The following is a 26,727-nucleotide window of genomic DNA, read 5'->3' on the forward strand; positions in this document are numbered from 1 at the left end:
CAGCTTTCTAAAGAAAAACTTTAAATTTACAGTAACTATACTTACTATTTGATATCATCCTTGGAAACGTCCGTAATTATGATTGCAAAATTCCATGAAACACAATTTGGATGAAAACCAACAGGAAACAAAGGTGAAATTAAAGGATACATATAATAAGGGGCAGTTTTAATGGGCCTGTTTAATAACAAAATTCTAAGCAGGTTAGACCAAAGAAGGTCACTGTAATTTTTGAAAATATTTGCATTTCAATAACTGTACAAAAACAATTTTCTGGTTAAAGGATGTACTGTAAACTATTCAGCAATGTTTTTCACAAGTACTGCACCATTTAATTAGGCTGGTACAAAACGATGATACAGTAGAGGCAGCCACCTTATTGCGTTTTACATGAAACTGAACAAAATATACAAACAGGATAAATAAACATGTGTTGGAGATAAGACAAAGCTGAACCTAACCAGTTCTCAACACATAACCCTCTCTCTGTTCATGGCTACCTTAAATGCAGAGCAACATGAAACAAAGAGAAAAAGAACATTCCATGCAGGAGTAACCGTAAATGGGCGTTGCTCTTTGCAGGTAAAAATGCGTTCTTAAAGAAGGCACACTACTTATGAAATACACTGCTGTGGAACACTAGGGGGCTGTGCCTCCCAGTTTACCTCTTGATGAGATCTCTTGTGTTTGGAGATAATTTCTCCCTTCTCCTTTTGTTGTTTATTCTTATCCTTCTTTCTATGGTGCTGTTTGTCGTCACTGGAAACAGATGCACTGAAATGAAGATATATCTATTCAATTCAAAGAAACTACTTGAAAGCTATCTACTTATTCAACAAGACAAAATAAGTACATCTACAATCAAATTACTTTTCCTCTATATAACACAGAAGGCAGTCTAGATGGTCCAGTTTAATGAATAAAGTGTCTCCAACAGCCTCTCCTACTCAAAATGCTACACTCTGCCTTCTCATACTACACCCAAAATAAAAACAAGTTGCAATGGGACAAATGATATCTGTTGGAGTAAATGTTGGTACACTAAGGCTGACTAGAACCTTTAAAGGTACAACCCTATTAATGTAGTTTAGTGCCAACTTCTGCAGATAGAGGGTGTTGCATGGTCAGCGCAATGAATCCCCACAGCCGTTAATTTCGGCTTTCTAGACCAGGACCGCTATTTCCTTGAAACACTTACTCAATTATCCTCATGAGGCTGAGTGGACCCTGTTTCAGACCGACATCTCAGAAAAAATCTGGTAGCGCCGGGAATCGAACCCAGACCTCTGCATCTGTAGCCAGGAACGCTGGCCAATAGACCACAGAGGCAGCCCCAACCTGACAACCTACTTACAATTATTTTTCCACGTCTCTTTTACTAACACATGAACTCAATAACTGATGCAAAAATTAAAATAATTAGTAATAGTATCGTCATGTGTATGTGTGACTATAGACAAGGTTTGGACTGGTGAATGGATTTACTGACCACCACAACTTGGAACTACAAGCAATTATAGTGCCACAATCTCCACAATTCACAAATCACCACAGCACCCACTGAGCCTTTTCCAGCCTTCTGTGTGTTCATCAGCCATTCCCTGGAAACGGCTTCTAACAGCAGAGATTCTTCAGCTTCATGTGCTCAGGTCTCATCTCCGCAGCCTCCAATACAGAACCAAACTGAACTGACTTAGTCCCTTGCTTATAACATCTTGGCACCATCCACGTAGAAACACCACATTTACAACACTAACTGGATTGTTGCATGAGTATTCATTGCCATTGGAATGTGTTTACTGAGCTCTTGCCCAGAAACGGTTGTTGATTACAGAGTCACTCCTTAGCAACAAGTCTACATACCACAGTATAATGAAAAATGAGGATCAGGAATGAGACAGGGTCACCAGGTGGATGGCAGGAGTACAAACAAGAGAAACATTGTGAGAAGACTAAAGCAAGCAAAAACAGTTTCAAGCAGTGCCAATCTGCAAGAATGGAAACAACATTCACCTGCTAGAATCAGAGCTGTCACTTAACACTGATGGTGAGGAGTCAGCTGAAGAGGAAGAGGATCTTCGTCGTTTGTGACGCTCCTTTTCTTTCTTTTTATCTTTTGCAGATACCCTCTTCTTTGAATGTTTAGGTGATTCAGACCTATGCAACACATGGGGTCAACAGTTTTATACACTACTAATGTTCTTCCCCTTATACTGACTGAAATCAAATTTATGAAGAATATAAGAACGATAATTATCTGATTAAAGAAATGTAGATTTCATCCACACACACATTAACCAATACATTAAAACAAAATGATAAAAATAATTCATTCTGGAAGTTTAAGAAACTTTTTATTTTCAGTAACACAGAACTATTAAAGACAAGAACAAGTCACTAATGACAAACACAAAAGCAAAATTAATCATACATCAGAAACTTCTGAATTGGTTTCCAATTAATCACACTTCCATTTGAATCACTTTAATAAAGTTTGAAATTTTTCAAAATTGATTATTTTTATGTTCACACAAAATTTTTCAATAATCCAAACATGAAATTTATGTATGCATTGTCAGCAAACCACTTCACTTTTCATAACATAATAAATAAATGAATGAATGAATATAGGGATATTCTAATGAGGGTAAAACAGTTTGTTTTAATATTTTAACATGTATAAATAACAATCGTGGTAACATACAACACAGTTCCGGTTATGGCCCAAATTATTAAGGCACTGATCTCTCTAAGTACATGGTAGTACTAGAATGCTGGGGAGTTGGGGAAAATTTTAAGGTCTTCTACATATACTCATATCTTGTGCAGAAACAAAACTTTTAGTTGTCCGCTACCATTTAACAATACATATAAATTTGACTTCTGGGATATTGCTACATCATATTTTGAGCTCGTTCCAACCTTCTGGGATACATAGTGGTCATCATCTTCAGGGTGAATGATGAGGAAGAAGGAAGTGGTTTCATATACACAAGCCTCTCACAATGGAAGGAAGTGTGGGGATATGGTGCTATCCACCCTTACCAGCACTGTGAAACTTACATGATGGGCTACGGCCCTTTTCCACTGAAGTATACCATGGTTTAACCCCCCCCCCCTACTTCAAATGTGAGACCTATATACCCAAATGTATCCTCCTTCCACCACATTTGCCCTCAAGATGGTGAATGCAATGTGTGCAAAAATGTTGGAACAACTTCCCAAACAATGTGGCTAAATCCCAAAAGCCAAACTGATGCATTAAACAAAGGCCAAAAAAACCTATGGACAAGCATACACAAGAGTTTTAGCAAGGCACAAACCATGAATTAAACCAGTAATAGTATGGTACTCCTCCTTCAGAGCACATCCATTATCTTAAAAGAAACTGGATCCTATGTACAGGGTGCAACAATGAATTGGTCAATTTGGCAGCCTTGAATATAGTCAGTTGTTGAGTAGTAGGGAGAACACTACTATCATCACCTTGCAGTCGCTGATTTACCATTCAGTTATTATGGGGTCTTGAACTGGTGAACATCAGACATTGGCTGTGGAAGCTCATTACAAAAATAATGATAGTTACATGTCAGCACAGCGTGTATTTCGGAATCATTTTAACATTCCACATAATAATCTGGTGCCTTTTGCCCATGCAATCAAAAATATGAATTAAAAACTTCTAGGAAAAGGGCTTTGCATTCAAGAAAAAAAAATGGTAGTGTAAAAAGTGTGCGTACGCCAGAAAATGTTCGCAGAGTGGAGGGTGCTCTACAAAGAAATCCTACCCATTCAGCTCGTCAGCATGCAGTGTCGCTGGCAATTCTTATCACAGCATGAGGATTTTACACAAAGATCCCCACTGCTATGCTCACAAGACTCAGACAGTACATGCATTGAAGGAAGCCGCTCCACATTGCGAAACTGACAGTCTGGTGTGCCAACTCATCATTTGGAAACGTAGGACCTTATTTCTTTGGGGATGGTGATGGGCATACAGTTACAGTGAATTCACAGTGTTATGTTAACATGTTTGAAAACCTTCTTGGGCCTGAATTAGCTTGTCATCCAGTTAATGAGGACACATTTTTGTAAGCAGAACTGTGCTATGAGCCACACCTCAAGGGCTTCCATGAACGTTGTGAGGAATTTCTCTCTTAATCATGTCAGCTCAAAGAACGGGAATATACCATGGCCCGCCACATCACCCGATCTGTCTGCATGTGATTTCGTCCTTTGGGGGTACTTAAAGTCATGCGTCTTTCAACCGCCATCACTACACAACATCCAGGAAGAGATGGCTCAAATTCCTGTCGCCATGCTGTGCAATGAGATGAGTACCCTACACACAAGACTGACAGAGTGTATGAACCGGAATGGAGGTCACCTTGTGATCCTATTTTTTAATAGTAAGGATTTTATTTGAATTTAGTGTATGTTAAATCAGTACTTCCTTATGGTGTATTCATAATCGCCCGATTCAATGGCACACCCTGTAGCTCAGCATCCCATATGTCTCCCATGACTTCAACCTATTTCAATCATGAATCATATAGAAGCTTAGATATCCTACAGAACTAGCCTCCAGTCTTTGAAATTTGGTTTCACAGGTTTCTCAGTTATATATTAACAGAGGCCTGTTGCATGTCAAATGTCAGGAAGTTCTGCATTCATATTCAAAACGTATCACCATCAAATTCCTTTGCACCTGTCTACAAATTTTGAAGTAAGAGCTTATTAGATGTTGGCATAAAAAAACAAGAGAAACAGCTTCAACTACACAACTTACAGTATACTCCTCAATATTCTGACTTTGGCTATAAAATGCTAAATCAGCTGAAGAATTTCAACAGCATTATTCATTTCCTTTCAGTTTAATATATACTGTAAAATAAACACATAAATGACAGACTATTAAATACAAAAATGTGCAGTACATGCAAGAAACCAAATTAGACAGATATGGCTAGAGTTCTCAGATATTGCTTAGAAGCATATGAAAATGTTTACAACAGAAATGTGGGCCATTTGTAATTACAGCTTCGGGAAAGTCAGCAACATTAAATAAAATTCAGGAACCAAAGCTCCAATTACTGACAGAAGAACGAATTTTCTACCTATTAGATATTTAGTGCACTGTTGCTGAATTATGGACAAATCTCAGTAAACATCCCTTAAACAGAATCTGAGTATTCCTAAGAAGCAGATTCAGAATTTATATACAGAAAGAGGGTACCATTTTTATGTTAATTTATGAACTAAAGACCATAATTCAGAACACTCCTGAGCAATGAAAATCTGTTTTAGATATCACAGCAGTTTTCAGTCACATATGAAGGCAAAAAATATTACATTCATGCACCTGCACTTGAGAGCTTCATGTGATAACAGTGACTGGATTTAAACTATGTCTAAACTATATAGCAACTATGCATTGAATAACACATAAATCAGAACTTTTATCTCATAAACTGAAGATGGACATAAAATACTGTAAGATAATAGTAAAACTTTTATGTATTCTTTCAGACCACCAACGTTTCTTTAAGGCACACTATTTGACCCCTCTAATTACGTTCAAAGTAAATGGCTTCATCTTTAATTGTACTGTATAAAAACAGCATAACACAAACTTTTCCAAACAAAAAATAAACAAAAGAAAACAAAATGAGACTGATTTTCAAAGACATTCATATGAAATACTATGGGAATACCATTACCTTATCAACCCATCATTAAGGACTGACTTGTTAGAAAGATAGAGAGATAAATTAACAATGATTCTTGTGTGAGTTTTTGTTAAGTTCAAAGAATTTTACACAGTAGAGAATATAAGAAAGTTGAGAAACATGATTCTGTTACCACATACAATACACAAAGTAATAACTAAATTATACATATTAAACTAAAATTCTCACAGCTTAATGGAGGAACCTGACAATGATTCAGAAGATTATAATGAGGTATGTAAAAAAATTCATTTTGAAAGATATTGATAAGAAAATTTAAATTTAAGTTATCATATTAGTGTACTTACAAGTAACAACACTGGATTCTGAAAATAGGTATGAAATCACAAATCACAAATATTTTGTTTAGAATATAAATATGTATGATTTTAAAATGTAAATAATTCTGTCCCTCCATACAATTGATTATCACTTCACTCAACTGCTTTTGTAATTTATTTTGAATTTAAATCCTCAGAACTTACCTACATTGTCATTCAAAATCCCTTCCGATTGTTCTGTTTGAAACAGAAAAATTTGTATGGCAGTTCCATTAAAAAATCAAGATTATGGCACCAATTCAGATATCTTGAATTTGAACAATCAGTATTTTTAGCAAAAAAAAAATATATATACTGATGATCCCGGACTTCACAAACAATACAACTAAATGGAACAGTACCTGTCCTTCTTGTGTTTCTTAGACTTTTTCTTCTTGTCTCGCTTGGCCTCAGGACTTGATGAACTACAAGAAAGAGACAATTTAAGTCCAACTACACTACATTACATACAGTATACATCATTCTAAATTATCACAGACCTGAAATTTTTGTGGAAAAATGGAATTCATATTATCATTCTGCTCATTTAATGCTGACCTCAAATAACTTGGTGTTGAGAGCTGATACATAAACTACACACTGAATTATGGAGCCCCCTTTTCCTTGGCACTACAGCCCCAGTGGGCCTAGGCCTACCTCCATGAACTCCGTTCACTTCGGTTTTTCTAGATCTTACACATACGGTAGGACTCCTTGGGTGAGTGATCAGCTCGCTGCAAGGCCTCTACCTGTTGACAAACACAGAAAAACGCAAACAAACATCCATGCCCTGAGCGGGATTCGAACCCACGATCTCGGCTTCCAAGCGAGCGAAGACAGTGCATGCTTTAGACTGCTCGGCTACCGTGACCGGCTATGGAGCCCTTACAGCTTCTAAAATACCCTTTGAAACATCTGGCTAAAGATACTGAAACATGACAGAGGGATTATAGACAGGGTTTGGATTGGTAACTGGATTTATTGAACATTTACAGATCATAACTACAAGTAACTATTGCTAATTCACACACTCTGCAATTCACTACAGTGTGTACTAAGTCTTCTCAGTCTGCTGTGTCTTCATTGAATATTGCCTGGTAACAGCTCACAATGTCATAGACTCCTCAGCTCCCATTTTCCATGCCACCAGTCCTAGGTGGCTGGCGCCTATCTCACGACTCATTCATTGCTCCAACTGTCCTGCTTATAACATCTCGGTACAGACCACACAGAAAACACTGTTTTATCTGTTGCTGTGTCATTGTTGCATGTACAGCCATCAGCACCGAACATACAGAAAACACCATTCTTCTGTTGCTGTTTACAGGCCATTACTTAGGAACGGCTGTCTACATGCCACAATATTATATTCCATCCACTATGGGAACAAAGGTACTTTATTGTCAGTTAGTGACCTAAACTGTTATACAACCATTAAAAAGCTACTAGGTTCTATTTATAGATACTTTGGTATTCATATTCCTGTGGGCAATTCAGGCATACTTACACTGTAAGGTTGTGTACACAAGGCATGATTTACTTTGATTCATAGAGCAAATGGACTAAACATGTTATGCTAAATGTCCCCATGTGTTTTGTATTGAACAAATGGTACTCAGTGTAGAGGATATGAACAACCTGAATGTTATTGTGTGTGCGTGAGTGTGTGGGGTGGGGTCCCCTTCCATACAATTCATAATGGTCCAATTAAACCCTATTTTACACANTAATGTAAAGTTGTCCCTGTGCTCAACAAAGCGAGCACTATACCATTAAGACTTATAGTACAAGGCATAAAATGAGCACCTCATTAAGATCCACAATCTTTGACTTGGTTCATCCTGGTCCATCCCACTGGTAATAGCATAAAAGATTATACATCTATAAATTATTATAATTAGTCTACCTACAAGGCACTGTTTAAAACAATTTTTGTTAAAATCTAGAACCAATTTGGTTCGTGTACTTTTTAATTTACTTTACATTTATCAATCACACTGGATGGCACTAATAATCTTCTATACTACCTATAATCTTATTTGATAAACATTTTTTATTGTGGTCGATAATTAAGAAAACGCAAGGAAAAATATTTTCTGATCAAATGACAGGTACCCTCTGTAGTGTGATCAGCTCTGCAATGATGTGTTTGTACCTACAGTCATACATTTCTATTTTACATAAATAATCATTAATGCCAATAAGATTAAACTACAAAAAATATATTTGGAAAATGTGTACCCTAGTCTGAGTCCCCTCTGATGACAATTACCTTCAACATCATACAACAACAAACATTCCAGACATCCATTGTAGTCATGTTTACATGACAATCTCTGAACCCAAACAAATAAGCCATTTAATTCTAAATGTCTGCGACACTCTTCTTAAGTGTAAAAGGACAGGAATAGCACAAAACGTTCTGATTAGTTCAGCAGTACTTCTACACTCTTCCACTTCGTAAATTCAAACAAATATTAAAGATAATTTATTAGGTACTTATACTTGTCTAAAAAGCTACACATAAACTATTCAGTGGTTTTGTAGGTTGTTAATATTTTTTAAACATGAATCTACTGATTTAAGTCTTAACATGCTATACAAACATCTGAGGCATACAAACAATACTGAGTCAAGTCACTGGAACATATTTTGTTAAGCACAACTCTCGTAATATTAACATAATTTAAAAACTATAAAAACAATTTCACCAATTCATTTACTCCCAGACAATCTCTTAGAAGTTCAACTGCAATATAGCAACACACTTTAAACAGAACATAGTTCAAAAAACAGGTAAATAAATGCAACATGTTCCTCAGAATATGCATGTCAATCTAACTCACAAAAAACATTTTCTACCTTATTTTATTTTCATCTCCTAGTGTTATAATATATGTATGTTCATGGCAAACTGCAAACAGGAAAACACTATCCTTACAATATGTGGAAATAACACATTTTCAATACTGTCCTTTCACCAGACTTCAAAAGGAGTTGGTTAATGAAGAAGGTTAGTGAAAAACACACAACATTCTGGTAGGTATGGTCCATAAGAGTTTATGTATTTGAGAAACTTTATTTGTACGTCTCATGTACAAAGCTGTAGAAGGAATCACTGATGACAGTCTGCCTACATTAAGTTACAAATCCTCAAATTAATCAATGATCCAATTTAATCAACATTAAATAAATCTAACTTGACAAATTCTAAATTAAAAGAATCTTCATTCTCCTATCTCACATAAGGCTTACAAACCTGTCTCTACTGTAACCAGAAAACTACTAAGCTATATGAAGAGTTGTATCCCAGAAGACAGAACTCTTCATAACTGCTACTGTGAGAACCTCAAATCCTACATATTAAGCTACCTGTTTCCAATGGATTACTAGGTTACCATGAGGAGATAATTTCAGCATTTAAGTCAAACCTAATAAAAGACAGTTCCAAGCACTATCTTCCGAACGATCGTACCAAGCAATTTCAGCTAATACAAAAATTAACTTTCTATGTTCTGAAGCCAGGCACTTTTAATGGCCCCTGATATGCCACACTACATGTATTTTGTCTCTTGTAGACAATTATATCTCGCAGTGTTAGTCAAAGGAGTGTAATATTTAATACAATTTATATTTTCTTCTGTTTCTGTATCTGTGCACACGCAGACAATGAAAGCTGACAGAAAAGTACAAATGACAGAATAGGAATCTGCGACAACATTCACAGTCAGCATACAAATACAGAGAACGACGAAACGGAACATAGGGAGACCAAAAAACTAAGCATAATGTAATCAATAATACAGAGAAACATCAATCTGACAGATCCCCAGACAAGAGAATAAACATATCTAGACAGCGCCTGCTGTAAACACAAGAAGGATAAAGTACCATGGTAGCAACATGAAGACATGACAAGCCAGGACCAATCAATTTGATGACGCCACACACAACAAATGATGCAACGCTACAAACAACACATTCATGTAGAAATTTGCATAACACAGCAATGTATAGGTACATGAACATATAAATGTATAAAATAGGGACTCCTTACACATATTAGAATTCTAAAAAACACACTGGAATGCCAACATTCAAACATACATAACACTAATTTATAGAAGCATTAAATTTTAATTACGTTTTTTTATTTTTAAACTACTTTAAAGTTAAGAATAATATTAATGAATTCATCCCTATACAACAAAACAGCAGTGATACTTTGCATACAAACATTATGAATCAATTATAATAATGGACAAAGTTCTAATATATGGATCCAAATATAATTTACAGAGTCAGTAATCTAAGTTTTATAATACATTGCCTGATGATGGCTTCATGGTAAGCCAAAACATGTAGCAAAACTGTCTTTTAACCGAAATAAATGCACAATTAACATGATAAGGTGTGGGAAAATTATTTGCTAGATCTGTTGTCAATATATATATATATATATACAGGGTGTACCAGGAGGAATGGACCAAACTTCGGGAGGGTGTTCCTTATGTTAAAGTATGCCGATATAACCCAAAACACCTATGTCCAAAGTTGAACGGTTATGGAGATAATGGCCAGAGAAGTGTCAAACTTTGACCGGCTTTGCACACTTGTTGATTACAAAATACATATTAAAACTGGCATTAATATGTGGATTCTGTAATGTTAATAATGTACGTAACATCAAACTAACTTGTGAGTGCCATAAAATTGAAGTACAAANGGGCGGATTAAGCGGTTTGCGGCTTAAACAGGGCTACTGAGGCTTTTTTGAGGCTTATATTGTTTAATATTCATTCACTTTTGTTTCACATGGTGAGCTGTAACACTATTTTCGCACTAGTGTGAACCGAGCTCTGCATTCTTTGGTCCCGTTATGCTAACACAATGTTCTAGGGTAGGGGTGAAAGAATGCAAGGATTTGTGGAAAGTTTCAAGGACAGATACATCGCCCCAGTTAGTATCTTTGTATCGATCTTCAAGTGCGTTAGCAAAATGTCTGGGTGTAAAAGGAAGCGTGTTGTGCTAAGTATTCAACAGAAAAAGGAAAATGGCGTGAAAAAGTAAACGACAATATTAAATTTTTTAAGTGTTAAGTGTGAATATTCATAAAAACTGTTGGATGTTGTTGAAGACTGTGTTTGAAATAACTAATTCATACTTCAGTGTAATGTAAAAAAAGTATTAAATAGGCCATGAGATGACATAAAAATGAGGTTGAATAAATTTAAATACAGGTAGGCCTATAGTATTATGAAGGTACAGTATTACAGTACTACTCTGAATAAAATTTGTCTTAACCGGGTTTTTGATTAATCGTGATTTCCATCCCCATCATTATCCCAGATAATCGAGAGTTGACTGCATATATAAATACTGACATCTCCAGAGATAAGGGCTATTGGTCCCAACTGAGTAGGTTTTACATGAGGACGGGGACAGAATCCAGTCTCCAAAGCGTTGTGTTTTAAAAAAGAAACATGACGGTTTTTTAAAAAATAGACAAGACAGTGGATAATGTCCACAAACATACGAGGGTTGGAACTTTAATAGTGGCAACACTGCTTTACAGACGCCATGCAACGAAACCAAATAATGTCGCCTATATGACATGTTAGTTACATACCTACCTTACCTGAGAGCAAATGGGTTCCCCATCCCATATCACGTGAATACGCAGTGACGAGAAGAACAGAGCCTCGTGTTAGCTGGCGGTCTAATGTAGTGTTGTCACTATGTGTTCAAAACAGGAACAACGGAGTTGGATAAAGACTGAATGTGCCAAAGGCTGTACAGCACGACAATGTCATCAAGGTCTTCAAGAGGCATGCAGGGAATCTGCATTGCCTTACAGAACAGTGGCAAGGTGGGTAAAAGCCTTCAACGAGGGACACCAAAATGTGGCAGACATGTGTCGGCCAGATCGTCCTAGTGTCAGTGAAGAAGAAGGGTATGCTCTTTCCACGTTACTGGAGAGTGATCGACATCATACGATTCGTCAGCTTGCCCAAGAGACAGAATTAGCACATACGACTGTGCTTCACATTCTAAAGGAACGCCTGGGCATGAGAAAAATTGCATCACAGTGGGTTCTGCATGATTTGACGGAAATGCAGAAATGGCAATCTGTTCAATTAATGGGGCTGGGAAGTGCTGTATCATCCACCATACTCTCCAGACTAAAGCCCTTGTGACTTAGACTTGATTCCTAAGATGAAGGAACCACTTCGTGGCATTCGCTTCAGAACTGTTCCAGAGATTCTTCAGGCAGTAGACCGCTCCATTCGAACTATCAACACAAGAGGCGCTGCTATAGGTATCCTACGACTTCCACATCGCTGGCAACGGTTTGTACACAATGTTGGTGAATAAACTGAAGGAGAGTAAAACTTCGAAACATGCATCTATTTTCTATCAGTTGTAAACAAATAGTTTCCACTATTAAAGTTCCAACCCTCGTAATACTGGTACCAAGAAATAACGTTTATTAATATGAGGCCTCAGAATTTGACGGACAGTTTACTATACCGGCACCGCAAATTTTATTCAAAGCAGAATCTCAAAAGCTAACAAAATATCGTTCTTCAATTACCCATTTAATGGAAATGTTTCCACTGGTTAACTGGAGGGGGAAGAAACACAGGTTTTTGGCTCAACTAGATGGCATTTCAACAAGGTCACTTGCTCTGAATGGTAATAAACTTAAAATAGCATAAATTTAATACGTCAGCCAATACCTGACTTATTAGTCAATCTCAGAAAACAGTTTCAGACTGGTATTTTATTATATACAATATAATAAGTACATGATGGAACATAACATATAGTTAAGTACAGATGATAACTGATTTGTACTGGGAGTGCCATTACTGGGGGGATTTTGAGTAGCATACATTCAGATCATCTAAATACATTAAACTTTACTCTACCTTTTATCTAAGCAATCCACAACATTTAGCAAGCAATAACAATTATAATACAGAAAGTATTTATGTGTATATGATCGAGATTATTTATAAATCCAATTACATAACTTTCTAGAATATATGAGTGAAGAGCACGAAACAAAATAAGGTAACAGTATTACTGACTTCATTATATGATATTAATTTCAGCTGCAGGCAGAAAATTACAACATCGGAATTTTCATTTACCTTTCTCTTGTTCTCTTCTTTCTTTTTTTTGTCTTATCAGAACTTTCTTTGTCCTTATCCTTGTCTGTGTCAGCAGCAGCAATGGGACTGGGCGTGCGCACCAATGTGTACTTCTTGTTCTGTTCAGCAGCTGACTTTGCCTGTGCTTCTTTCACATGCCGCTGAGGATCCAAGCTGCTCCCTTCCACAAAGTACTCTGATATGCCAAATGCCTCTCTCAACTTAGCATTCTTCTCCTGCTGTGCTTCTGCAATTTGATGAGTTTCACGCACACTGAAAACACATACATGAATATGGATATGACATCAATTTTTGTATTAAGCATATTCACATGAAACTGAAACAAATTCAGACACATTTACAGGCAGATGGTTAAAGTATGTACAACTGAAGCACGTTAAAAGATACAGCAAAAGGGGAAATAGTTTTCATTAGTAAATCATGGCTAGGAATTCCCACTTTATATCAACACATCACTGCCCAGCTATTTGCAGTTCTCACTGCCAGTAAAGTTACTTGGACTACAACTCTATACCCTCACAGAGGTAAGAACAAATCACTCAGTTCTGCTGATGATGTATTCAAAAGCAATAGTCAATTGAACAGTAGTGTCTTCTGGGATATTAATGCTGTGTAATCCAACAGAAGTTCACTGACAAGGAACACACCTTCTCCATCTTCAGAGCAGAAGAATCAGACATGCCAGTGGCCACTAAAGCATGTGGCAGGCAAAGCAAAGTAGTCAAATGAATTCAACAAAATACATATTTCTACAGCCAACATTTTTGAGGCACCTCCATTGTGGAAAAATATAAGTAAAAAATGACAAAAAAAAAGCAATGTAACAAATTTGCTTCACAAAAAGACAAAAATACTCATACGAGTATCATAGGGAATCAGAATAACACTGACACTCAATTAGAAGCCCGAAAAAGCCATTCCAATGCTTGCCTGTTCAATGCGTCATGTTGCTGAAATATAAATAGTCCTACAAAATTATTGATATACAAAATCTTATTTTTCCAGGCCATAAGCAAAATATAGTACTGCACATTGGGTATGTGTCTCTTTTACTTTAGTGGTGGATATTTCTCGACATACTGCTTCAAGTGGCAAGGCCCACCAGACGTATTCTGAAAGCCTTCTGTAAACCAAAGGGCAGTACAACACACAAGAAACCATCAGTGATTTAAATGCTATGGTTCCACTGTTTGCAGGAAGTTGTCTGATGCTCGGTCCACAAACAACTTGACATCTGTATAATCTACGCTTATCTGCAGTGTTTTGGAAGACTATATGATACAATACAATTACATTAATAACATTTCATTCCAAACTCGGGCTTAAGACTTCCAGGTAAAATTCAATGTGGGGACAATTCCAACTACACATAACCTAACTAAGAATGCTTTACTTATTTTTTTTTTCATCTAATTATTTCTTCTTCTGGTTAATCTCTGTCTCTAATCTGATTGTTTACTGTTGTGTCTGTTAAGTGTATGTGCTAGAGAAACACCACACAACATATAAGAATTTAGGTGTCGCAGATTCAATGTATTTTGAATGGGACAACTGAGAGCAGATTCATTCTAGATGTTTCACAAACTATCTGGGTTGAACTCATTTGCAAAGCAGTTAAAATAAAATTAAACCACATCTGATGCTGGAACTGTTTGCAAATGCGTGGTCACCACAGTTTCCTTGTTCATAAAAGAAACTGGATTGCAAGCACTGGAACTGGCTCTTCTTTCCCTCTCTTTCATATAAAATATTGCAACCGGTTTAATACTTTTAACTCTCATGAGGTCACTCCAAGTCAAATCAAAACAGCCCTTAACCTCACCTACTGTGATTTTAACGAGATCTGGGTCACATACTATAACCCATTAATCATGAACATGTAGAAGCTTTCAAAATTCTATTTCAGTCATTTCACGAGACATCTGCCTAATGAAAGATCACAAAACTGATTCTGACTCTCTTTCTACTTAACACACAGAGCTGACACTCAGCTTCTTATGAAGCATTAACAATGAACTTTAAAATTATGTATTACAGAACTGCATTACCAAACTAAACAGTCAAAGGATATTAAATTTAAATCTGACCTTGAATTATTCAATATACTACAACTTCAAAGTTTTTAAATTGAAATAAAGAAAGAAATATAGTTTTATGGGTTAATGTGTCAGAGTTCGAGACCTGGTAGTCAAGAATTTTCTCTTCTCCACATCGTCCAGACAGGCTCTGGAGCCCAGCAAGCCTTCTTATTCAGTGGATACCTGGGCCTCTTTTCCCCGGGGTAAAGTGACCGGGGTGTGAAGTTGACCACTCACTTCCAACGAGTGCCCAGGTCAAGAAAACGTGGATCTATACATCCACTCTCCTATAAGTCATCATGGCGTAATGCTTAATTAGTTAAGCAGAGGGACAACTTTACCCTACCTGCCTGATATACAATGAAAATTTGAAGAAACTATAAAAAAATGGAAGGAATTAATGTTTTGTTACTTGGTTATAAGGTGCAATCAGGTCTTCCTGGAAATTTTACTACGCTTTCTCTCAGCAGATGACTGTACTTGTGTTGTTAATGATTTAAAAAGATAAATGATACAAACTCCGTCCTAAGTGCAAACAATATATATTTATATGTCTTTGATCTTGTTCTTTCTACACTACATGTTTCGGCCTCTATCGGCCATCATCAGGTGTATACTCTTAACGTTGCTGCCACACTGAACCCAGTCTAAAACTTAACATTTAAAAACACAATGTCACATTCTTCGTATTATCAACATCTACATCGTTGATATGTGTCTGGTATGTAGATTATGTTGCACACGTCAAACCCGATATTCTTGTAGTAGCACTCTAAAAATCTTTAGTTATGATGTTTTTAAAACCTTTTAAAATTTTTCTCTAAATTTTAAATTTAAAATTTAGAGAAAAATTTTAAAAGGTTTTAAAGGTTTAAAGGGTTAAAACCTTTTAAAAACATCATAACTAAAGATTTTTAGAGTGCTATTTAAAAATTTAAAATTTAGAGAAAAATTTTAAAAGGTTTTAAAGGGTTAGAGGTTTAAAACCTTTTAAAAACATCATAACTAAAGATTTTTAGAGTGCTACTACAAGAATATCGGGTTTGACGTGTGCAACATAATCTACATACCAGACACATATCAACGATGTAGATGTTGATAATACGAAGAATGTGACATTGTGTTTTTAAATGTTAAGTTTTAGACTGGGTTCAGTGTGGCAGCAACGTTAAGAGTATACACCTGATGATGGCCGATAGAGGCCGAAACATGTAGTGTAGAAAGAACAAGATCAAAGACATATAAATATATATTGTTTGCACTTAGGACGGAGTTTGTATCATTTATCGTGTAGAGTGCAACAGGATGCTTAAATATAATATAGATTTAAAAAGAGTTTAACTTATTTTACCCATAGATGGCAGCACCAAGCTGGGTGGTCATTGCCTAGGCCGTTTTTCTATAAACTGAACATGATTTTTTTTTTTCAAAATAAAAAAAACATGATTGAGGTTGCAACTTGTTCTTTCTAAAACTGAAAGCTGGGGTATTCTAGTGTTCCTGTATTGTAATATGTTTTCCTTCTGTGGACAGCAGCATTTCAACAGGTTTTCATTCAGATGCAGTTACAGCCTTTGAGCTCTGAATTTCTGAAGTGAATATGTTTCGGAGTACTTGAACTACAAGTAACCATTTCTTACGCATTACACTTTGTGATGCACTCAGTCTTCTACCAAATGCAGAGCATGAGCAGAAAAATTTTCTGCTCTTATCTTTTTAATGAAGGTGGCCATAAGTGGGGAAAAATTTCTGACTGATTCAACCATAGCTGATACATTTAGTCAGCACTGTGAAACAAGGTACTAAAGTTTGTGCTAACTGTAGAATTACAGTTTATGAAATGAGTAAAACCTGTGACTTATATAACAATCCAGGAGCAGATGTCAATGAACTACAAAAAGCTAAGCAAGAAAAAAATTATTCATCTCATGACACAAATGATGTTAGTAATTCAAATATTACTACTGAAATACTACACAGCAGCCTACAAGCCATAAGAAGATGCGATTGCAGGGAAAGAAGTATGTATACGTCCTCTCTAGGCACTCCCCAGCCTCCACCTGACCTTCTGGCTTCCTTTCACCACCTGCGGTCCCTCAGTCAACAGCCACACACCTGTGGCTCATCCACTTGACCTCTCTACCTTACATATCGGTTCCCTGACCAGCAAAACCGGCCCTTTTCAGGGCCATCCTGAACTCCTGTTCCCTCCTATTGGTTTTCTCGGGGGTCATGTGAGAGCCCAGCTATTTCATTCTGCCCCACAGCGAGTCAATGGAAACTGAGGCCCACTTTCCCATTTCCCTCCTGCTTTCACTATAATCAGAAATTTCGCGGTCACCCGATTGGTCGGTTTGCCATCTGCTTTCACGATGGTATCTTGCTCGGCTCATTCGACCCTGAAGATGGAAGCAATATGTTCCTGCGAAACACTGGCTGACTCTCAACGGACAATACGGCCTTACATCCCAGCTGCGAGAACCTCAAATCCTACATATCCTAAGAGAGGCTCATAAAATCACCAATGTAATAAATAAAAAAAAAATGCTACTCATGCCAGCAACTGAAAAGGAAAATAAAATGCACCTTCTAGTACTGACACAGAAATCACAGCACAGCTGAAAGATAACTTTAAAATTAGTATCAAGAGAAGTGAGGATCCGGAACAGCATAGTCTGTATAGCAACTGACTACGGGCTGGAAGACTTGGGGGTCGGAGTTCGAGTCCCGGTAAGGTCAAGAATTTTCTCTTCTCTATATGGTCCAGGCAGCGTCTGGGGTCCACCCTACCTCCTCTCCAATGGGGAGTGGGGGCTCTTTCTCCTGGGGTAATGCGGCCGGGGCGTGAAGCTGTGGATCAATACACACTCCCCCATACGCCTTCATGGCGTAGTGCTTAGTTAGTTAGGCACAGGGACAACCTTGCCTTTATCAAGAGAAGTGAACTGATACAGAATTTGCCAATTTTACCATATAGCCAGAGTATAAGAGAGACAAACAAAATAGTTTGGAGCATAAACGCTACTCCCAACCCTAAAATCTGGTAAAATGCTAAAAGGTGGTACTATGAAGCTATTTCCGAATTGTATAAAGATGAAATTAGAAGGTGTGTACCAGGAAAAGAGATTCTTTGCATCTGTAAATGAACAGGGAGAAAGATTTCACAAACAAAAATGGTAATTTCTATGCAACTTGAATGAAGCATGCTCATTATTTAAGAAGTAGCCGAATGTACAGGCTGGATTTTTTAAACCTGTGAAATAATGTCAAGAAATATAGCTACAGATGGAGCACACAGTACTCCTTCAAAGTTCATAGTTATCACTGGTTTCTGGCACTGGAGAAGGAAAGCCATCAAGAACCAATAAAACGTAAACAAGGGCGGGGGAAGGCATGAAGGGAAGAAAGTTCAGATATAAACCTTTTCCATCCCTCACAAAAGGCCGCGCCATAGCTCAAGCGGTTAGTTGCTGGCTTCCCACCGCGGCGGCCCGGGTTCGATCCCGGGGTCTGGTCAAGTGGGATTTGTGGTGGACAAAGTGGTGCTGGGGCAGGTTTTCTCCGAGTACTTCGGTTTCCCCTGCCAATCTTCATTTCACCAATTGCTCCACAATCACCCTCACCTATCATCTGGGGCTGGTACAATAGGCCAGAAGTGGCCGCAGTACAAGGGACTTAGTCTCACCCCACTAGCAATAAAAAACCCTCACAAATAATAAAAATAGAAACAACAATAACAATAGGTTATTTAACGAATAAACATTTTGGGTTACGAACGTTAAACATGTAAAGACGCATACAAATTAAAACAATAAGACGGCAGGTTAAAACCTGTAACAGGTGACCCTTATTCAGTAAATGTCTTTCCTTCGGAAAATAATGACTCTACAACTAAAACAAAAATTCTTAATTTCTTTGCCTTCTACTGTAAAGTAGAGAGCGTGCCCCAACGCACCTGGGAAATGTCTCACGCAAGGTAAGCTGCTGATGGCAGGTAAAGCCGTAAGCTCCCCATTTGCGGGAGGAAAATCCGACGTCCACAAGCCCTAAGCGGATCAATGCGATCCTCCTCCTACCCAGAATCGAGCAGAGCTATCACGTCACTTTGAAACTTAAGCATTCTGTATTTGTGACTTATAAAAAAGTGAAACGTTAAGAGTGCTGAAGACAACAAACAAGGTAAACTCGACACTGCAAACGGCGAATACTCTGTTTCAAAACTTGGATGCTGCTTTTCAAGGAAAGAAAATATAGCAGTGTTTAAATAACGTCTGTCCAATAGGCGAAATTGTGAAACTTAAACCTGCCAGCGTCATAAAACGACAACAAAAAAGGATGAACCGTCCCATCATATGGAACAATGCAGACAGACGCAAGAACACTTCACAGTATACACCCCTGAACATGTCGAGCTGCTGGTACGAATTATTATATAAAATGCGTATCATCAACGTCTGTGTGTTCGCTTGGTTTGGTACTGGCGCAACAACGACCAAACTTTCTATGTTTGTGTATACACATAAAAATAATGAACGCGTTTGTTTCTTCTTCATATATTTCCACACCGGTGCGCCAGATTTGACAGCGAAACAACAGAGGCGCTATGCATACATTTCAGAACTTCTATGTGCAACAAATAATGGTCTTCACAACGCATTTTCAAACTGCTAAATTATCTTTATTCTCAACAATAACTAAACGATCCCATTTGTATAAGAGGTCTAACGTACAAAAACATATTGTGAAAGACTGGGCCGTTTTTGGGAAGACACCCAATGCTAGGTAACAGACCGGTAAACATTTCGCTGCAGTGAATACGCAACAATAGGATGTCCACTGCTAGGCAATGCATGGTTAGACACGCCTAACAACAATAGAGGACATCCACTGATGAGCAATTCATGTTTTCTGTATGTGGTCCGTGCGGAACCTATATAACGAGGACCTGTTGCAGCTTAGATTAGTAACCCGTATGAAGGCGGGTTCGAATACCTCCACCAAGACCCTGCAAGTCGTAGGAGGCGACGAAAAGAGAAGTCTCAAATCTGAGATAGTAAAATATGGTCGCGAGTCCTAAGGGACTAGGACACGAGAGAGACTGCACTGAGAAGGACCAGTAGCATGTACGAAAAGCAGACTCGTCCTCTCGTCGGAGAGGGCGCCCCACAAAACAAGACCGTAACTGTCAAACAGTAATAAAAATCTGGTCATGAGCCTCATATGGGGCTCGACAACAAGACTTACTGACAGTCGCAATGCGAGTTCGACTTTGACTTAGATTAGTATTCAAAAGGAAGAATTTTCAATAACATGTTATATGTGAGATATATACTTTTGACGAAAGGCAAAGCGTATTCTGGCCAGATTTCAGTCGCAAACTAAAATCTCTGGTCGTGGGTCTCAAGGGGTCTGGCACCAAGACAACTGATAGGCGGTAAACCGCCAGTCATAAAGTAACTATGACGTTGACTTTGACTTTAACTGTAACTTAATTAGTGCAGTGTAGTTAAGCGTTAGTTGCAAGAGTGCGGCTGTGAAGAGAAGACTACATATGTAATATCTAGAGTGTGTAATTCAGCGAGACTGTTACAGTTCCTGTGTTTTAATCCCGCTACCAAGAGACGACTAGTGTGTAACAGTGAATTATAAAGTGTAGAAAGAGCGATGCGTGTAATTACAGGTGGTGTGTATAAGGAGCAAACAGATCCGTTCATCCAATCCAGAACCCGCGTTATTAGTCACTAATACACGTGACAATATATTTACTTAAAACACAGTTGATCGTGCTGACTAGGCCTTTCATTCTGGATCATAATAGGCCAAGTAATAGGGAAATTAATACTTCCGATCATTTCAGCAAAAGATGGCAATTACGAGTAATGGCGATAATCTAGCGATTGCAACAACGTAAAGGAACACACGCCTATTAGGCATACTTTAATTAACTTACGATAGGACTGAATACCTACGAAGAAAATATCCACCAATAACAGACGCAAAATCACAGAGAACGAATCTGAAACTTTTGTATGTAAGGTACAAACGTAAGTAAACCGGGGGAAACCCTCAAATAATGGAAGGCTTTCAAGCAATTCCGGTTGTTTCACAGGTTATGTTGTAGTATCGAGTGTTAAATAGGGGGCGTTATGAGATGAAATAGACTTTATATGTTTGTAAAATATTATCTTGACAACAGCCGGAGAGACTCAGAAACCAAAGAAAAACTGCAAGAAAGAATGGCCGGCTGCCAACCAAAATCCACAATTGCGAGACAGACGTGTTATCATTTGTTAACCCACGCGGCCATAAAAACCGTTACAAAGCACAGATTTCTTTCGGCGAGTATCTGTTTCTGCGTCTTCTAATTCTGTATCATACAATAAGCCACGTTCGATTTGAACGCCAGTATTTATGCCCATTTCAAGACCATGCAGCAAGATGGGGGCTTCATGTCTTCGTATCCGCCATGCTCTTCGTAATAGCATTTTAATGAAATCTGTTACTCGGGACTTTATATTCAAAATATTTATTTAAACTGAAATGCCAAAAATAAGCAGCACTTGATATTCATTACTGCTTCGAAAATGAACCAAACACTGAGTGGAAAATGAGTTTTTAAGCTCTTGTTCTAGAAAAAGTTCAATCCACAACACTCCGGGGCTCTTTCCTACTTAGCCTGGCCAAGGAATTTTCGAGTAAGCTAGCTCAAGCGCTTCGGACTTCTTTTCTGGAGCTATCCGGTTCAAATCTCGGCCCGTATATTATCGTGGCTGTGGTTTCCGTGACTCTCCTTGGCCCCTCCAGGCAAATGCTGAGACAGTGCTCTGAAACACACCACGACCGCTTCCTTCTACATCCTAATTCACTATTTATGAATTATCCTACAATTCAATGCTCACTACTAACAGCGTCATTAAATGGTTCATAAATGAGATAAAGGCATACTCTACTGTGCTAAACTTCGACATTCTTGCAACAAGCAGGCCTAGGTACGTTAAATGTCATTATGTGAAACAGCAGCATTTACTGTCGCTCAGCAAACAAGTGTCCTACCTGCAGGTGTTTATCTAACAATCTGCAAGTGAAAACGTGCTCAACCAGTATCATTCTAATTCAATTCTTCTCTCTGCTTATTATGGAGCCGGGATAGCGCAGTCGGTATAGCGACTGGCTACGGGTTGGACGAGTTCGAGTCTAGGTAGGGTCAAGAATTTTCACTTTTCCACGTCGTCCAGACCGGCTCTGGGGTTCACCCAACCTCCTATACAATGGATACCGGGGGAACTTTCCCGGGGATAAAGCGGCCGGGACGTGAAGCTGACTACTCAGCTCCAACTAGTGCCGAGGTCAAGAAAATTTGGATCTATACATCCACTCCCTCATACGTCTCCATAGCGTAATACTTAATTAGTTAAGCACAGGGACAACTTTACCTTTACTTACTTATGCAACTGAGCCCTTCTTGAGGGGAAGCCAAATCTACAGCTACTGAAGAATTTCCCAGTATTTTATGGAACCCGAAGGTCCATTTCCGTGTTCACAAGAGCCCTCCACTAGTCCCTATCCTGAGCCAGAACAATCCAATCCATACCATCCCATCCTATCTCTCTAAGACCCATTTTAATATTGTTCACCCACCTACGCCTTGGTCTTCCCTGTGGTCTCTTTTCTTCTGGTTTTCCCACCAATATCCTATAGGCATTCCTCGTATCCCCCATTCGTGCTACATGCCCTGTCCACCTCATCCTCCTTGATTTGAGCATACTAATTATACTTGGAGAGGAGTACAAGTTATGAAGCTCCTCATTATGCAGTTTTCTCCAACCTCCTGTCACTTCATCTCTCTTCGGTCCAAATATTCTCCTCAGCACCCTGTTCTCAAACACTCTCGGTCTATGTTCTTCCCTTAATGTCAGAGACCAAGTTTCACATCCATACAGAACCACAAGTAAAACTTCACCTCTGCTTATTATAAATTATACACCGTCCAGCTACCGCCCACAACCACTGAATCACATACCGAAACGTAACCGCTTCCTCAGTCTGGATGTCCATCTGCTAGTTAACATCTGCGCCAAATGGCCAGTTTTTACTATTCACACAGAAGCCACACGGATTAGCCTGCCTCTGTGCCCTCAAAAGGCCTAAAATATAAATACGACGATGTCCTTGTGCTTAATTAAGCACCATGCCATGAAGACGTTTAGGGGAGTGGAGCTATAGCTCGCCATTCTTGACCTCGGCACTATATTTAAGTGTGATAAACTTCTCGCCCCCGCCACTCTAACCCGGAGGAGCCCCTGGTACCCATTGGAGAGGAAGCTGGACGGGCCCCAGAGACGGTATGGACACTGTGGAGTATAGAAATATCTCTTACCCTTCCGGGAAACGGACCCTGGCCGTCCAGCCCGTATACCGTCGCTATACCAACAACCAATATCAACATGGTGGTACTTCGAACGTTTGGTAGTTGAAACTAGAGCCATCTACTACATGGACCCAGCATAATCAATGCCGACAGATCGAAAAGTATGCAACCTTTGTCAGTAATTTCTGTGGAGAGTGTAAAAATCATGACGACCAGCCGAGGTCCATGCGTGTATTTCCTCTTCCGTTTCAACTGGATAAATGGTAACAACGACAAATACACAACTGAGGTGAGACTGAGTCCCGTGACATGGGGACCTCAAAACAGCGCTACTGTGCCGGGTCCCAATGACAATAGTGATGACTACGGAGCATTATACCATAACAGCTGGCAGAGCCAAACGGAAGCATTCACTGTCCCAGTGCCACTTCGTCAGCACAGAAGAATCGGGCCTAGATACAAGCTTACACGCCCGAGCTGGCACGGACCACAAGATCACGTATTTGTCAAAGTTTTGGTTAAGTTTTATATTGCGACAATAGCTTACTGTCGTGTGTTTGAAATATAATTTCAATGGCAGCACACCATTATGACCCTGGCTTATACCATGCAGTATCTCAAAACTCATGAGCTTCCCGCAAATCGTTGGGCCGCTAGGAATAAACAATATGACACTCGTCTTGTCTAAATTGGCCAAGGAGACTGTTAGCCAAATCGACACGTATACTGCCTAACAAATTACAAATAAATCACTGACATCACAGCTGGATATACCCTCTGTTCTTACAAGGCAATGGTAAAGTTATCCCTCTACTAGGCCGTGAAGGCCCAAAGGGTTGTGAGACATCGAGGCTCCCACATTTTCTTGACAACCGGTTCAGAGATGGCGGTAAGGGTTTAAGCCTTGCGCACCGGCTGCCATTTACTCCCAGGAATATTCCTGGTACTCATATCTGTTAGAGACTGAGTAGGCCCCAGGGACATAGTGCGGCTGGAAGGCTCGGGCTGACTGAAAAAATCCAATGACATCAGGAATAGAACCCGCAACCTTCCGCCTTGTAGTATAATGCCTCGACCAAATACACTACTGCGTGCCCCTTCTGTTTTTATACCTCTTCACAAAGTTTACATTCACACGTTGACCTTTTACAGTCCAGTACTTCTACATGTACCACCTGCTGTAACAAGCTAAAACTATGCATTATCCGTACAGAGTGTATTTATGTGCATCGTATGGTTCTCACAGCAAAGAGCGATTGTTTATCTGAACAACATTAATCGGCTGATCTCTGTAGCGAAGATTTAATCTGTCACCTGTGAGCTACGAGCTGAAATTTTATAGGGAACAAAGGAAACGTGAAACCCCAGTCTCATGAGCATGTTTATTAAGCCTGGCACCGATTTCATCCAATTCCTTTCCAGTGAGCACTCTTTACTTCGACTTGTCTTCTTTTTCAGTAACGAAGAAATCGGTGCTCGGCTTCTACGTTCTCCTGACAACAGAGACCATTCCCAGCATCAGCAGTAATCTGGGTTTATTTATTCTTTGCCTGACATTCCGCGACCCAATTATGGGGGAAGAGCGTCAGGTGCTTCCGCCCGAGCGGCTTAATTCGCGCGGACCTCTAAGACAACCGCACTTTACTACAGCTCAGACTAAGGAGACACATATACTCACTATTTTCTATTGACTCGTTTTGTCCCAAATGATAATTTAGATGTTCTACTGTAGACCAATTCATAAATTACGACCACAAAGAAATGAATGGGTTTGGGAAAATGCAAAAGCTAACGTGGTATGTGATCTTCCCGCTCCCGATTAATTATGTGACAATAACGTAAAGCTATCCCTGCAACAGGCAGTCCAGACTTCGACATTTTCTAGACAATCAACTCACAGACGGCGGTGAGGATGTCAGCCTTACGCGCCAGCCGGTCGCCCTTACCCCCAAGAAGATTCCTGGTACTCATTTCTGATAGAGGATGAGTCGACCCCAGGCCACAGTGCGGCTGGAAGGATTAGGTCAATTGAAAAATCCAAGGACCTCATTGGGAATCGAACTCGCGGCGTTCCGGATTGTAGCATAGTGCCTCAACCAAGTATGCTACCGCGTGCCCCACTATGAGACATGTATGGAGAAGAGGTACACATCTACTTTGCAATTCAGTGAATCGCTTTCTCTTAATAAACTACGAGTAATCCATTACATAATCTACAGTCTTGTGGGATGAAAAAGTGTAGCCTGGTAGATAGGTAATAATGTTTCGAAGAAACTGCGGCCTCTTCTCCTTGAGGGTGGCGGCAGCAGGTTCCTCCGAAACGCTGGTACCCACATCTCAGAAGACTGTAATCTTGAGAGAACCATGAGAACCTCGTTTAACGGCGAGGCAACATCAGCACTGAGCCACAAGATTTGTACACGTAGAATTATACAATAAAGCACGAAAATAGGAAATCACACAACTCGCTCATGTTAGTACTTCCACAACTTGGAAAAGAATACAAAATTACTTTTAGGTTTTGTCATGTTTACTATGGATGTTCACGAATGCTTACATCGAAAAAGCAAATAACCTGTACATACGAATGTCTCAGCCGAGTAGTAACCAGCAGCCTCCGTCTGAGGAACAAGAGGGCGCCCTTGAGGGCCAGTTCGAAGCTATGCAAATAAAATGTAGGTTATCGTTGTACTCGTATGTAACACACGTTTCTCAATGAAGAAACCCCTTATACCGAGCAATCTCAGGCGGTAAACTGTACTGGAGAGATGACCGGTTCGAATCTTGGCCGAGACATCGAATAACCCAAGACTTTTCATGATTATCCTCCGTCCTTTTAGGCAAATTCAGGCTAAGAGTTTTAAATTATGCCACGGTCGCTTCCTTTCGAATCATTCGGAAGTCATTCACTTAACAAAATATCCCGCCATTCAATGGCATATCTGAGGTACTGACAGAGTCATTAAATTACAGATAAAAAATACGAAATATATAAAAGTCACTTTAAAACAAAATTTTGTCTACAGACACATTTACTGTCACATTTAAATAGTT

General features: G+C 38.9%; 1 protein-coding gene across 3 annotated transcripts in view; it reads right to left on the bottom strand.

Annotated features, from left to right (window-relative positions):
• The window catches only part of LOC111874764 (serine/arginine repetitive matrix protein 2), an 87,686-nt gene that overhangs the window by 42,888 nt on the left and 18,071 nt on the right, over positions 1-26,727 (bottom strand). For all 3 annotated transcript variants that reach the window (XM_023870536.2, XM_033755577.1, XM_033755578.1), the window contains 4 exons: positions 13,207-13,479; positions 6,412-6,474; positions 2,014-2,157; positions 666-774 (listed from right to left, as the gene is read on the bottom strand). In XM_023870536.2, coding sequence (XP_023726304.1) covers positions 666-774; positions 2,014-2,157; positions 6,412-6,474; positions 13,207-13,479 — 589 coding nt within the window. The remainder of the gene's footprint in view (positions 1-665; positions 775-2,013; positions 2,158-6,411; positions 6,475-13,206; positions 13,480-26,727) is intronic.

The sequence above is a fragment of the Cryptotermes secundus genome, unplaced genomic scaffold (genome assembly GCF_002891405.2).
Source record: "Cryptotermes secundus unplaced genomic scaffold, Csec_1.0 scaffold838, whole genome shotgun sequence".
In the NCBI taxonomy this organism is placed as follows: domain Eukaryota; kingdom Metazoa; phylum Arthropoda; class Insecta; order Blattodea; family Kalotermitidae; genus Cryptotermes; species Cryptotermes secundus.